The sequence below is a fragment of the Ananas comosus genome, linkage group 1 (genome assembly GCF_001540865.1).
Source record: "Ananas comosus cultivar F153 linkage group 1, ASM154086v1, whole genome shotgun sequence".
Lineage (NCBI taxonomy): Eukaryota > Viridiplantae > Streptophyta > Magnoliopsida > Poales > Bromeliaceae > Ananas > Ananas comosus.
The window spans coordinates 6,411,468-6,426,484 of NC_033621.1; the positions used below are offsets into that span (position 1 = coordinate 6,411,468).

At 39.9% G+C, this 15,017-nt stretch overlaps 1 protein-coding gene across 1 annotated transcript in view; it reads right to left on the reverse strand.

Moving 5' to 3' along the window:
- Positions 1,068-15,017, reverse strand: part of LOC109713518 (histone-lysine N-methyltransferase ASHR1) — a 43,714-nt gene continuing 29,764 nt past the window's right edge. Inside the window, exon 14 of the mRNA XM_020237650.1 lies at positions 1,068-1,815. Within this exon, the coding sequence (XP_020093239.1) occupies positions 1,623-1,815 (193 nt within the window). The 3' untranslated portion in view covers positions 1,068-1,622. The remainder of the gene's footprint in view (positions 1,816-15,017) is intronic.

Sequence of the window (15,017 nt, forward strand, 5' to 3'; positions counted from 1 at the left end):
TTATTAGAAAGAACAAAAAAAGAAATTTCAAATAGTTCTTTAGTTTTACAATTAAATAAGAAATTTACGGTGCCAATTACAGTAAGAGTTAATTTGTTTTATTTCATTACTCCTTTCTTTCTTCATGAGAAAATCAATTAATTCATACATAAACCATAATTTAATACATTTGATTCAATTATTTCATACATTAATTTTCTTTTTTATTCATCATCCTCAACAATTTTACTTGCTGGTTTAAAATTTTTTATTTTCTCAGCATTTATCCTTTCTTATCATCCGCATAATTTTTAATCGCTAATTAATATTCTGGGTTTACTAAATCCTTTCCACGCTTCCTTATGTAACTTATTAGGTTTAATGGTAAGCTATTAAATACATTACATTTATGCTTTCCAGATTAATCTAAAATTGATATGTAGTGAGGTTCCATATTAGATTAAATAAATAAATATTGAAAATTAAATTACGATTTACACTATGCTTCATTAATTACCCTAATTAGATAACTAGCCTATGCGACTTTCTAAATGATCATTTACCATTTGATTTACCTTATTTTTCTCTTTTTTTTTTTTTCCTCAACTATTTCTCTTCCCATCAATTTCTCTATTCATTTGTTATTAATTCTCCATATTAATCACCCCAATTAAAGTTCAAAATTTAATTTTAGATAACGGGTGACCATCTAAATGATCAATTAGCAATATGATTTATGGATGCGTAACTTACTTGATTAATGTTTTTTTTCCCTTTTTAGCAATGTTTAATTAGCTATTGTTCTCATTTATATCTAAAAATAACTTTTTATTAATTATTAATTCTACACATTTGCCTCCTTTAATCCTATTAATACCTTATTTTATTTAGCATGTAGCAACTACCACAAAATAGGGATTCCCTAGTTTTCTTCTAAAATCTTTTGAAAAAAAAATATTTAGAGACGTATAATTTCTTTTCATTTCCCAATATAAGCGTCTTTTTTATTTCTTTCCTTTTTTCGCCTTTTAATACGGTTTAGTCCATCAATGATCTTACTAAATTCTTTTCTATATATAAATCTTAACTACAGTAAAGTAAAAAATATATATTTAAACTTCGTACATCGTGCGAGTTAATTGCCAGTATACTAATATGATACTGTTATTAAACATGATGATGGACATAGCATGATAGCTAGTCTCAAATAAAAAAATAAAAATAAATTAAAAAGGAATCTCCACATATCTTTTGCCCTCCTGCCGTTGTGTGTGATTTACTGATCCCTAAAATTAAACTGAAATGCTTTCTCTCAGAAGAAATGTTCCATGTCTTGTGACGAGTCCGAATGCATATTCGGGAATACAACATATGCAGAGGAAAGCATTCTTTTCTGCGAATGAAAAAGACACTATAAGGACTTGCAGACGACGACGCGTTGCTTTCCTATTTGGAGAATCTTCCAGTAATAATGAGTTGGGGAACCATCTTAACTAGCTATCTAGCAAAAGGGACATAGCCGGCTAGAAATGCTCCACTTCTTCTTCTTCTATCTTGCAGTTGTACCATTTCTACTCGGAAACATTTCAACACGGCACTGCAGAGGCATCATGGCTTAATGGTATCGCACCTGCACAGCGGCTTCAATCTGGATAGAACAGCTCCTGACCTTGTTCTCTATCACTGCCTGAGAGCTTGACAGAAGCCTCAGCTCGTGCTTCCTCGAGCTTGCTTAATAGTTCCCTCATAAATGGCGTCCTTGTACCGTGAGTAACTCGAAGTATGTCTGCTGCTATAGTAAACATTTTGAGAGCATCCTCTGTGCGTTCAAGTAACCTACACAGAGTAGGGTATGAATGCAAAAGTAAGAAATGAGACCAAAATGAAAAAAGTAAATATATAAAAGATAGAAAATATATATATATATATATATATTTTTAAATGGAATGCCAATTTCTACTCATATTTTATATGAAGCAAATGTATTGAATCAGAGCTTGCCTAGGGATCATTGCATGGAACTTACCTGAACTATGATCCATTCTGAAAGACTATCAAACCTTTTAAAGTTTTGATTTTACGACCTAACTTTTCAACTCTAGTTGATTTAAATCATTTGACGGTTCTTTTGTCAAAGAATTCGGATGTGCCAATATAGTATCTAACGTAATTCACATGATTACATTCCTATTAAAGCAAGTAGTGCATCCTAATTTTGTAATAGAAAAGCCATCAGGCAGCTCAAATCAAATAATTAAAGATTAGGTACTAAAACCAAAATAGGTAAAAATTGGGTAGTCACTTCAAGATGGACCAAAGTTTGGGGCCTTTTCCATGCAATGTCTAGCAGTGCCATTCTAGTAGGCAAACTACATTTACAAGCTTACGAGAAGCTCATAAATTGGCTTCAGCCATAAAGGGTTAGTATGTAGGTTACCAGAACAAAGATAGATATATGAAGAAATTGCTGAATATGAAGTAAGATAGAGATATGAAGTAAGAAACTTAGCATATAAAATAAAAAAATTGTCATTCTCTCGGAGCCTAAGCTTTTGGAGACAAAAGATTGTTTCACATTCTTTAAAATAGTATCAGAGCAGGAGGAACTAAATTAGAATTCCACCAGCCCTCTAGCTTCGTTTATTTTTTTTTCCCATATAATTCAAGTCCATATTTGGGTCCATCGAAGGCATATCAAAGTCCCGAGCCCATATTTGACAAAGAATATTGAATATAGAATTTAAAAATGACATTCTTTGGCAACTTAAGCTTTCGGAGATAAAAATTATTTCGCATTTCGTAGAAACCAAGTTTTTATCAAATAAAATTCAAGTTGGAAATTATTGTGAAACTTTACAGTTTTCAATGAAACAAACTCGCCACTTTCGAGATCTGGCATTATCGTAAGTTGTGGGAGAGACCTAACTGCAACTTCACGCGATAAAAGCATGGCTTGAAGAGAAAAACGGCAAAAGAGCAAACCGATAAGTTGTGGGTTTTTCTACAAGAAAAAGCACGACATTTTATATACCAAACTACATGAAATTTTAGTGGGAGGTACTACTGTGAAAAATACACATGCCAAAGAGTTTTGAGCAAGAAACTGCAATTGTTACAATATGTATAAAATGTCGAAGTTATGATTTTTAACCCTTTTTTTTTCTCTCTCACCCTCTCCTTAACGCAACTGCCACCTACCTTCCCCCTCACCGTCATTGGCCCCTCCCCGATCTCCGGCAACCCTGCTGCTCTAGCCCGCGAAGCTCCAGCCGAACCCTATTTTCTCTCTCCCTCTCACTCCCGTAGCCTTCTTGGTTGAAACGCCGCCACCGGCCTCCTGGACCTGCGGTGAACCCCTTGGGCACCCCGCCACACCAAAACCTCATCGAGCCCTGTTTTGGTCGAAGCCCCAAAGGGGGCTCCCACGGCCAAATCTTGTAGACCCATCGTCGCAAAAGTCGCCTCCGCCTCCACCTCCACCTCCCTGGCCTTCTTCTTGTCGAACACCACCTCCCCTGGCCAGCGCCTGCCACTTGTGGCTGCACGGAGCAGAGAAGATCCCCTGCCTACCCCAATTGGCTACGCTTGCCCAAGGCGTAGCCTCTCTTTCCGGCCACCTCTCGCAGCAGGTGACACTGGTGAGGAAGCACGGTAGCCCCTCGACCTCCCTGATACTCATACTCACCTTAGTGACAACACGAGTCACTGCAGTGGGCAGGTGCTGGTTGCGCGCTTACGTGGACTTCTCGTCCGGGCGTGCTCCAACTTTGTCATCAGCAACCGTTGGTGCTCCCTAGTGCGAGCATGGCCCAGAACCTCGCTGCCCACCTACTAGTGTCATTGGTCGGCTTCCAAATTGCGGAAGCATCAGTAAAACGACTACACTCCAATTTATAAACTAATTGCTTAATTGTAAGAAATCATGGGGTCCTTTCTACAATTGTGCATTTCAGGCTGCTTTGGGCAGCGTTATTGTGTTTGACCCTTGGACTGTCGTCCTAACTTCGAAAATGTTTCGAAGCTCGAATGGGGCTTTCGATGCGATAATCGCCAAAATTAGGCGTCAATATGATATTTTGATTTTATATTCCCGGAAACATCATTGTGGCTACCTTTTGTCGTTTTCGAGCCTCCTTGACTGGTTGGATCTCGCTATCTTGAGCATTCAGAGACAGTGGGAGGATCGTGGTGGGTCCTGTTGTTGAAGTTGGCACTTCCGGAGTGCTGTTGTGGCCTAGTTTCGGCTACAAGCCCTTTTTTAGCGTATACTTCACGTGCGACTGTCCAGACACTCAAATTGGTGTGTTTTAGAGTAGCGGATGGGCTATGGAGACCAATGGCATCTTTCAGGCTACTTTGTGGGTTGTAGAAGTGTTTTCGGTGACTTTTTGTGAAGTCTGACTTATTCAAGAATTAGTAAATCTTTCAATCGCTTCGTTTAGTGGCTATGGTGACTTTGTGTCACTCTGGTGTTGCGGGGCTGATTGTGACTCCGTGGGATCTTTCTTAGTTCCGGGAGACGTTTAGGAGCATCAATCGAGTCACGGACTCGAGTTTGGTTTTTAGGTCGTTGCTTCAATCTGAAGTTGATAAAATGTTGCCTACTCCATTACTTTCTCTTACCATCATTCTATTCTCCTATATGGTTGAGTATATCTTTTGCACCACTTGACTTATCATCGTTAGTTGCTCTACTTCAGTTGATAAATCATAAAGATTATTCGTGAGTTGTAGAGCGGTAGATATTTTATCATTTGATTATATGATAGTTATTGACATAGTCGGTCGGTGTTACACATTATTCTTGCGACATTGTTTTAACCTTATTAGTCGATGGACTATCTAGTTATCTCTCTCGGCTATTTGTCGTCGGTTTGGCCTATTATGCATACAACGTTGATTGCCACAACTCATGGAGCATTTCACATACATCAGCAGTTTGGCACTATAACAGTGTTCTTTTTCGAAAAAGCAATCATGTTCCAACCTGTGAGCCTTATGCGATATCTTTGCAGTGGGATTATATGCTCGGTGATTGAGCACAAGTGTAGCATTATCTGAGGTCTTTAGACCAACAAGGCGGTATTCGAATTTGGTTTGGATATTGGACTTCGTCCGATTGATGCATACATCTATTTGTTTTTCTTTATTATAGTAGCAGTATTATTTATGTTATTTAGTCGCATACTTCTTTTCCTGCCTTAATTTTGCTAACGTATCAGCTATACTTGATTATACCTGCAATAATTACTTTATCATTCTAATTTGTTGACTAATGAGTACAGCTTGCCTTCAGCGGCTTGCAGTACCCACTAGAAACATGTGTATATGTTTCTCACCCCTATTTCTATATGCGTCATTGGAGGTGAGGTTCAGGACGGTGCTTGAGAGTGCTATTAGATAGATGAGTTCCCCCTGGCAGTAGCTTCTAGATTTGAGTTTTACTCTCATGTTTTAGACTTCTGTTATTTAGTTATCACACATGTTGGTAGTGGTTGACTCGTGTTTCTAGTATTTTTGTTTAGCTTCTTTTCAATTTCAGTTTTCAGTATTAGTATCTTGCTACTTGTTAGTTGATTATTCATTCCATTATCATCTCTGATTGTCATTGATGTTGTTGTTGTTGTTGTGGTTGATAATATGGTTGCATGTTGTACGCTTATGTCCCTACGTCGAGCATGTATAGGAAAGACTATCCGTTTGGACAGGTGAACTATCCATGTGGCAAATTTATGCACGTACGGGGTAGGCTTTTCGTTTCAAAAGAAAGAAAGATGCGTTTTCTGCTATTTTTCTTACAAACAAGGATTAAAGTGCCGTGGCACGGAATCGTGCCAGAAAATTGCTGGCATGGTACGGCACGGTGTGTGCCGGGCCGTGCCGGTGTGTCGGTCAAAAAAATATGTGTGCCGACACGTAATGACATGAAATATTTATTTTCTTTAGTAACAAAATATGCCTATTATTTATTATGTATTTTTATCAAATCTTTTGAGCTTTGTAGAGAAAATTACCTACTACTTTCAAGTATAGAGGGTTTTAAGTTGTGCCATTGGCACGGGGGCTGTATCGTGCCGATATCCTACAAGCACGATACGGCACGGTGGATACAGCCCGTGCCAATGGGCACTTTAATCCTTGGCTTGGCCTCCATTTCGGCGATGAAGTTGTGAGTAACTCCCGTGTCCACTAGCGCTCATGTGGCCCTGCCGTTGAAGGTCACGTCAATGTACAAGAGTTCCTTGTTGAGGGGCTTACTGCTGCTTGCCAGCCCCTGAACCGCATTGACAAGCCTGAGCGCGCCCATCTCCGTCAGTTCCACATTGCCCTCGCCCTGCTCGGTCTAGACAACATTCACCAACTTTTTCTTTGGGCAGTCCCTCGCCCAATGGTTCTCGCCGCAGACGTAGCACGACAATTTCTTTGGCGGCGGCACAGGACCCGTCTCGCAGCCCCTACGCTCCTTCTGATCGCGGCGATCTCCCCCACCCTTATCCTTGCTCGCTTTGGGTGCCTTGTTGCGAGTTGGATCCGCCCTCTCGTACTCGAGCAGTTTCTCTGCCAAGGATTGCGGAGGCCACGTCCTTGATATTGCACCCCACAAGCTCTTTGTTCGCCCAAGGTTGAAGCCCATCAAGGAAGAAGAACAAGCGATCTTCCTCTGCCATGTTGGCGATGGACAGCATCAACTTAGAGTATTCCTTGACACACTCCTTGAGCGTCTCGGTGTGTTTGAGCCGTTGTAGTTGCCTCCTGGCAAAATATTCGACGTGCTCGAGGTAGAACTCCACCTTGAGCTCGCGAACGAAGTCCTCTCACGTCTTCAGGTTGCATTGGCCTTTCTCGGCCTCTGCAGAGTGCCGACGCCACCACAGCATCGCGTCATCAGCAAGGTACATGGACGCAACCTAGACTTTTTCCTTCTTGTCGTCCAGCCATAGTGCCTTAATGTAGCGCTCCATGTGCCACAGAAAGTTGTCAATCTCCTTTTCGTCACGAGTACCCCTGAAATTTTGAGGCTCAAGGACACGTAGCTTCGAAGCATACTCTCTTTGCGGTTCATGCCTACGTGCCACCACTTTTTCAAGAATCGTCACCCGTGTATTGAGGTCCTCAACCTCGTCAACTCGAGCAATGAGTTCCTCAATCAGTTTCTTTCGCTTCTCGTGGTGACGAGTCATGTGGCCTTGAAGATTTTCGAGTTCGTTTCGAAAGGTCGCCACGGCAGTAGCGACGCTTTCATCCACGCTGCGGACTTTGTCATTGAAAGAGTTGAAGGAATCAGCCGTTTCGATGTACCTTTCACCCATTTTCGACATTATATCCTCCAACAGCACAAGACTATCATCTAGCGGTGTGAAATCCCTCGTGATTGCCTGCGGTTCTTTGCTCTTGCCCTGCTTGGGAGGCTGCCTTGGAGGGTCACCCCCAGCGTCGATGAGGGTAGCATCGGATGACGACATGGTTCCTTCTCGAACTGGCTTTGATACCAACTGTCACGGCCTTAGTGTTTTTGTTCACAAAGCCCGTGCGACGCCCGCCTTCCTCCTTGAAGATGGGCAAGTCTAACTCCTTATTGCTAGCCTGGACCTCCGCGCCCAACGACTAAGTATGCAAAAAGCAGATAAGAGAGAGAGAGGAAAAGAGGTAGAGACACAAGAGTTGTGTATTGTAGTTCTATTTTTCTAAGTAGTGAAGTACTTAGTTTTTTGGAAACCTCTACCTCTCTCTCTTCGCTCCTTTTTGTATACTTAGTTGTAGAGCACGGAGGTCTAGGCTAGCAATAAGGCGCTAGGCTTGCCCATCTTCGAGGAGGAAGGCGGGTGCCACACGAGCTCTGCGAACAAAAACGCTAAGACCGTGACAAACCTCTATGCCCGCCATAGCGGTCGCTATAGTGGATATTATGTGCTACCACTACACTATAATATATAAAGCGATGTATAGCGGATCGGGTTCATAGTAGGCACTATAGCGGGCATAGGGCCCGCTAAAGCAGCAGCTATAAAGCCATCGAAAAGCGGGTGCTATGAGCCCAAACCTTTAAAAAATGCAAACGGAGTTAAAATAGTTTATCGGGTCGGATTCTTAAATGAAATATAAAGATCAAACGCTGTTTCTAAAGGTTTGGAATAAAATTATTTACCTAAGATATCATTTTTGACATCCATTTAAAAATTGTTTAAATTGTTAATGTATTATAGATTTTCAAGTTTTATGTCTTTTTGATTTGCTAAATATTTTAAAGTTAATCTTAAATTCTTAACAGATAATGACATTAAATATATATAGGCTTTAAAAAAAATGAATGATTAGTTGTTTTTTCTTCAAAATTATATATATTTTTTATAAGGAACATAAATATATTAAATTTGCTTTTATGAAACCCGCTATGGGTTCATAGCGCCCGCTATGGCACCAGCTATCTGCTTTTTATTATGAGACTCTCCAAACGCTATGTACCCGCTATCTGCTATTTACAACCTTGACTGCACCTAGAGTTTCAGTATTTCATTCTACTGAAATGCTACTATATGTTGCTAGGCGTCATTAGTGGATTGTGAGATTTATGAGAGTTATCTAGATGAATCGATAATTCTCAGTGGGCTGAGTTGGAATTATTCTGACTCACTGAAAGAAGTTTCAATAATATTGTTGATGGTGATAACAATATATCTCACTACAAGATAGACTAGAACCTATGGAGTCACACACATAAGAGGTTGCGACTGATCGGTTAGCTGGATCACGATATTTGATTCGCCAAAGGATCTAATTGTCAATATGTTTGTAATTCTTCCAAATTAGTAGTATTGAAGTGTAAATGTTGCAAAAGAGAACTTACTAATAATTAGTAAGTTGTGAGATGACTTATGCGCAAATGTTGCATTATTAATTTGATTTGATCAAATTACGATTAAGTTCGAGTCGAATTAAATTAGGATTTACTCAATTGAACCGATTAAAGATAAGATAAACTCAGCCTTAGATTTATTCTTATCCTTAATGGTTATTATTTGTTATAAAAGAGAATATATCCCTTTTTATAATACACGCAGGATTTTGAGAAAAACCGTAGCCATTATCCCTTTCCTCCTTTTTCTTATTCTCTCCTCAAGTAGAGATCCTTCAGTAAGAAAGACGTTATCTTAAAGGGAGCTAGCACCCCGGTTAGGACATCGATCAGACCCGCAATCTCGTGTGGATACCTGTAGAGGCAGGACGTATGTACGGCTTCAAGAGAATGCGTCTGGCTTTAAGAGACCCAATTCCATAATCATTTGATTGCAGTATAGATCTACTCACGCAAAGGTGAAGATCAGATATTCCGCCTTTTCTCTTTTAATCTTAAATACACGAAGGATCCTATTTTACGTGGTTTTTGAGATCGAATCTCGAGTTTTTAAAATCAAATTTGTTTGATTTGGCTTTTCTGTTGCATTTTATTATAGCAAAATTCTAACATTAGCAACCTTTTACCATAGGTTCATAAGGGCTTTAGCACCATGATAGACCCTATTGCTAACTGCTTGAAGAAAGGAGAGTTCACATAGACCCAATTGACTGTGAAGCTTTTGAGATTAAGGGCCTATTTGGCCTAGACGCTAGAAAAGTGATTCTGCATAATTGATTTTGACTTGGAGAATTAATTTTGGTAAAAAACTGTAAAGCATTTGGCTGAGTTTTGATGGAAAGCGATTTTTTTGAAGTAATTTTATAAAGGTGTTAGGAAAAATTTTTATGTTTGCAAATAATAATTTTTTATTAAGTTTTATTTTAAAATAATTTAAAACTTGAATTTGAAACGAAATTTTCAATTTAAATTTAAAAAATTAGCAAAAAAAATTAAAATTTGATATTTTGATAGGCCAATTTGCATAAAAAATCCACAAATTTTGAGCTTTTGTAAAACTAGGCAGCCTTTTCCTATTTTGCAGATTCGAGTCGAATTTTTCGCAATCTAACGAAAATATCCCTCGTCTCCCTCCGCCTCACTCGTATTCGCTCAGATACATATACCTCAATGTACGGCACCTAGGCGGGCATTAAATGCGCACCGCGCATGATTACGCAACCTCCCAGACATCAAAATGCGAATCAAATCGGCCCAGCTATTCGGCAACTCCAGTGTTTGCTATTTTGTTTTTCGAAATTAAATGTTTTAAAGCTAAATTTCGAAGAATACATGATCGGCAACGGGAAAAATGGTACAACGCGAAAAGATATGGTGCAACAACCCTTCTAACAATGCAAATTGCAGCTCGTACCAGCACAACCTCCGCCACTCACAGTGCAACGCTGTCAGCCAATCTTCTCCCTTACCAGGACAAATCCCACTCCCCTGTTAGTCAATCTTTTCCTAACCGCAAGGCGGTCCCCTCACCTGCATCCCGTGCTACTTACCCTATTTGTAAACCCCTCGCCCTCCTCCATGCAGGCGTAACAGTTTATTCCAGCATCTCCGGCGCGTTCGGCGTTTGCAGAAGAGAAGTGGAATAAACATGGAGCAGGGAGCTGGCTTTAGGGTTAGGAAGTGGAGGACAAGTCGTTCATTTGCAAAGAGGTGCCACACAGCCAAGCAACTAGTGCAACTTTGGCGGCAACGGTGCAATATATCTAAAAAAGTGCAAATTGTTATCTATATTTTGTGCTGCCGCGAATGTAGTGGTTCAAAAGAGGCTGTAAATGCTGTAACATTTACCTATTTAGCGCAATGTTGACGAAAATAGTGCACCGAGTCTATAACCAGAGCAAATGCACTCTTCCCTCAGTGTTAAAAGGGGTTACTTTATTGCATTAAATGTTCAACAATAATCACAATAGTGCAAACTTTGTGTCTGCAGGAACGAAAATAATGCAAAACCTAGATTGAAGAGTGCAAATCTTTTGTGCAGTAATGCAACAGAGAATGCAGTTGAAGAACCGGTGGGTAATAGGCAAAAAGACGCTTGTTATCTTTGGGTTCGGTAGCTGCCGCTTGTTCGCCTAAACTGCAACTACCCGACCCGCTAGCAGCAATAACTCGTTGGACCCAAACCACCGGCCCAAAATGCTTAAGCCCAGTTATTATTACTAGCGTGCAAGGCCTCAAATAAACTGATCGGAATCAGTATCCTATCCGATGTGGGACTATTGGGGGCGTTACATAAACCGTCAAATGTTGAACCAGTTGGATCGTGAATTGCACCATTGTTAATGTTTTGCACTATTACTCTATGTATATTGCACCCGAAATGCATAGTAACTAATCAATAATACACTGTTCTACTAGAAAATTGTACTATTTCATCTTTTCAACTCATTACATTGCACTATTTGCTTTTCAATTCATTACATTTCACCATTTGCCTTTCAACTCGTCTGTTCAATTCATTACATTGCACCGTTTGCGTTTCAAATTGTCTTTTCAATTCATTACATTGCACCATTTGCAACTGTACTGCAGATCCTGTCATCCTATTATCATCGACGGCACCGCAAACAATGATGGTGGTACTTGTATTTTTTATATGAAGATGACATAGATTCCGACGATAGCCTCCGTATTGTCGCATCCTCTTCTACGACTTTCACCAGACGTACAACACCCTTGATGTTGTCCCGTTGAGCCAATGTGAAGCATTCGATCCATCGGCGTATGAATTCAATGACGACGAGTTGGAGGAAGATCTCGTGGTCCACAGCGCTACGCCGGAGGTCGATTGGTACTGTCGTAGATGCAGATGATGTCCATGAGGGCCAGATTTACAATACACAAGCAAACTTCAAAAGAGGTATCAAAGGCTATGCCATGAAAAGAAGTTTCGAGTACGCCCCCACAAAGTGCAACGACAATAAAATGACGGCGAGATGCCATGTTGTGGATTGTTCATAGAGAATCAAGGCTCGTCACTTACCAAGACTTAATCAATGGTGGGTGAAGAAATTTGATTCCAAACATACATGCAGCCAGGCAATAGGAGGTATGGGGCATAAGAATTGCAATGAGGAATTTATCGCCTCTGTAATTCGGGAGCAGGTCGTGGCGAACGATAAATACACTCTAAAGATGATACAAATCGAGATTCAGCGCTTCTACGGTACAAAAATATCTTATTGGAAAGCCTACCAGGCCAGAGAAAGGGTCTTTCAGTTGGTCCACGGAGATTTCAAGGGTTCGTTCGCTGCACTTCCCTTGTACATGCGAGAGCTCAAGATGGGTGATGCAGATGCATGTGTTCAGCTAGAATACCAAGACGAAGGACGTTTCCATCGGTTCTTCTGGGCATTTGGTGCATCAATTCGTACATTTCGGAAGCATTGCAGGCCGCTAGTTGGACTGGATAGGACAAACTTACATTAATAAGCCAAATATCACACCTTTATATATAGTTGTTGCACTATTTTATATTACGTTGATGTGACATAAATTGTTTTGCACAATTATGAACTAACGGACACTGTTTGCCTTATTTCCAGGTACTTTCTTAACTAGTAAGTATAGAGGGGGTCTGTTGATGGCTTCGTGTATCGATAGAAATAACTGTATCCTGTTAGACAATAAATAGGGTTATACGACCTTTAAAGAGGCTTCCACTTACATACCTGGTAGAGGAAACCCGAAAAAAAAAGGCATCATATTTTTACCGGAGAAAAAAGGCACAGGAGAAGACGAGTGTTTTAACGCCCTATGCGGAGAAAATCATAGAGAGCTCAAAGGAAGCGTCTTATTTCTACACCCTGAACCCCTCGACAGATGTCCTTTTTCAGGTGTTATCGGTTTATTTGCATCATTTTAAATTCTATTGTACTACTCTAATCGCTAGTTGCACTAATATCGAAAGGTTTTGCATTAAATCACAGAAATTAGCACTATTGCTCACATTTTATGCACTATTTTTTAGTTGTTGCACTATTTGTCACACGTACGCCTACGACTTATATTTTTCTCTGATAGGTAATCACTCCAACCACCACGAAGGTTGTGGATCTTTTTTAAGTGGACATGTTCCTACAAGGGTTGAGACATTGACAGCATCCTATGTAATCACACCATGGGAGCAATCTCAATAAGGCGCTCAGATCCGTATGATTTTGTCTAAGGACTAGTTTAAAACCACAACCTTTCGCGAAACGTATAGCAACTACGTCCCCCCCACAAGAGGCAAAGAGCATTGGCCACCTCTACCAAGCACCGTCGTACCGTCGCAACCGTCAAACGTGCGTATAGAACCAGAAAGAAAGAAAATTACGTGAAAAGAGTCAATTGCTAATGGACTGGTAAAGAAGCGATGCGGGAATTGCCAAAGGTGGGGTTACAATAAACGATCATGCAAAAACCATCCTTAGCCCAGAGGCAAGCAGCCGGGTAATGCCCCGAACCGCGTTTAAGTCATGTATTTACACCGTTTAAGTCATTTATTTACACTGTTAAAGACAAACTTACGCTATTTTTCACAAGATGTGCAATTGGGTAATGTGTTACACCATTACAGAAAAAAAATATTAAAGTTTCTAACACTAATATTGAAAATATTATCCCATTATATTCATCAATAGCATATCTTACACCGTTAGAGTCATATATTTACACTGTTAAAGACGAACGTTCATTATTTCTCACAAGATATGCAAATGGATGATATGTTATACGATTACAGAAAAAATTTCTAACGTTTCTTACACTATTACTGAAATATTGATCCATTACATTCATCAATAGCATATCTTACACCGTTAGAGTCATGTATCTACACTATAAAAAACGAACTTATGCTATTTACACTTGCAATGAATGTTCACGTCCAAAAAAAATGAAAGAAATGAACAAAACAAATCAAATCAAGTAAAATTCATGCAAAAATGCTGCAACAACTTCGCCGCATTTTTTTTGTTATATTCTTCTGGGAGAAGTTAAGATTTCATCCCTTCTGCAAGTATTCCTCATATGCCAATATGAAAATAGCGCAGTCATTTGACTGATCTTGAATTGGGATGTCTTTTACTTCGATCTTCTCCCAGTCAAGTGGACGCCTACTGCCGCCACTAAACAAGTCCGGAAAATTATACATTAAAAATTTTCCAACGAACTTCCACTGCAAAAGGGAAAGTTGCACAAACTAGAGCAGAGAATAGAATATTCCAAGCACAATATTACACTATTAAGGGATACTCGAAACTTCTTTTCATCGCATAGCTTTTGACAGCTCTCTTGAAGTCCGCTTGCGTATTGTAAATTTGGCCCTCATGGACATCATCTACATCTACGACAATACCAACTGCCTCCGGCATAGCGTTGTTGACCATGAGATCTTCCTCCAGCTCGTCGTCGTTGAATTGATACGCCAATGGATCAAATACTTCACATTAGCTCAACGAGACAACATCAAGGGCGTTGTTGAAAGTCGATAGAGAAGAATGCGACAATACGGAGGCTATCGTCGAAATCCATTTCATCTTTCATATAAAAATACAAGTACCACCGTCACTGTTTGCGGCGTCATCAATGATAATAGGATGACAAGATCTACAGTACAGTTGCAAATGGTGCGATGTAATGAATTGAAAAGACAAGTTGAAAAGCTAATGGTGCAACGTAATGAATTGAAAAGCTAATGGTGCAATGTAATGAATTGAAAAGCTAATGGTGCAATGTAATAAATTGAAAAGATGAAATAGTGTAATTTTCTAGTAGAATAGTGTATAATTGATAAGTTATTGTGCATTTTGGGTGCAACATACATAGAGTAATAGTGCAAAATGTTAACAATGGTGCAACTCACGATCCAACCGGTCCAACATTCAACTGTTTAGGCGAACAAGCATCTGCTGACCAGCTGCTTATCAAGATTTCCAGCCGTCCGTCGGTAAGCACCTCATCTAACTCGTCGGGCTCACATGTAGAAACCTCTCTCTCATCTCTGTTACTCACGGCATACAGCTCCATCAGAAATGCGTGGTTTCTAAACAGTTTCAATATGCTTCGAACATCATCGTCGTCTACAATATCGATAAAGTTGTCTATTTTCCCACCGTAGCTAAGTTTAATTTGGATCTTA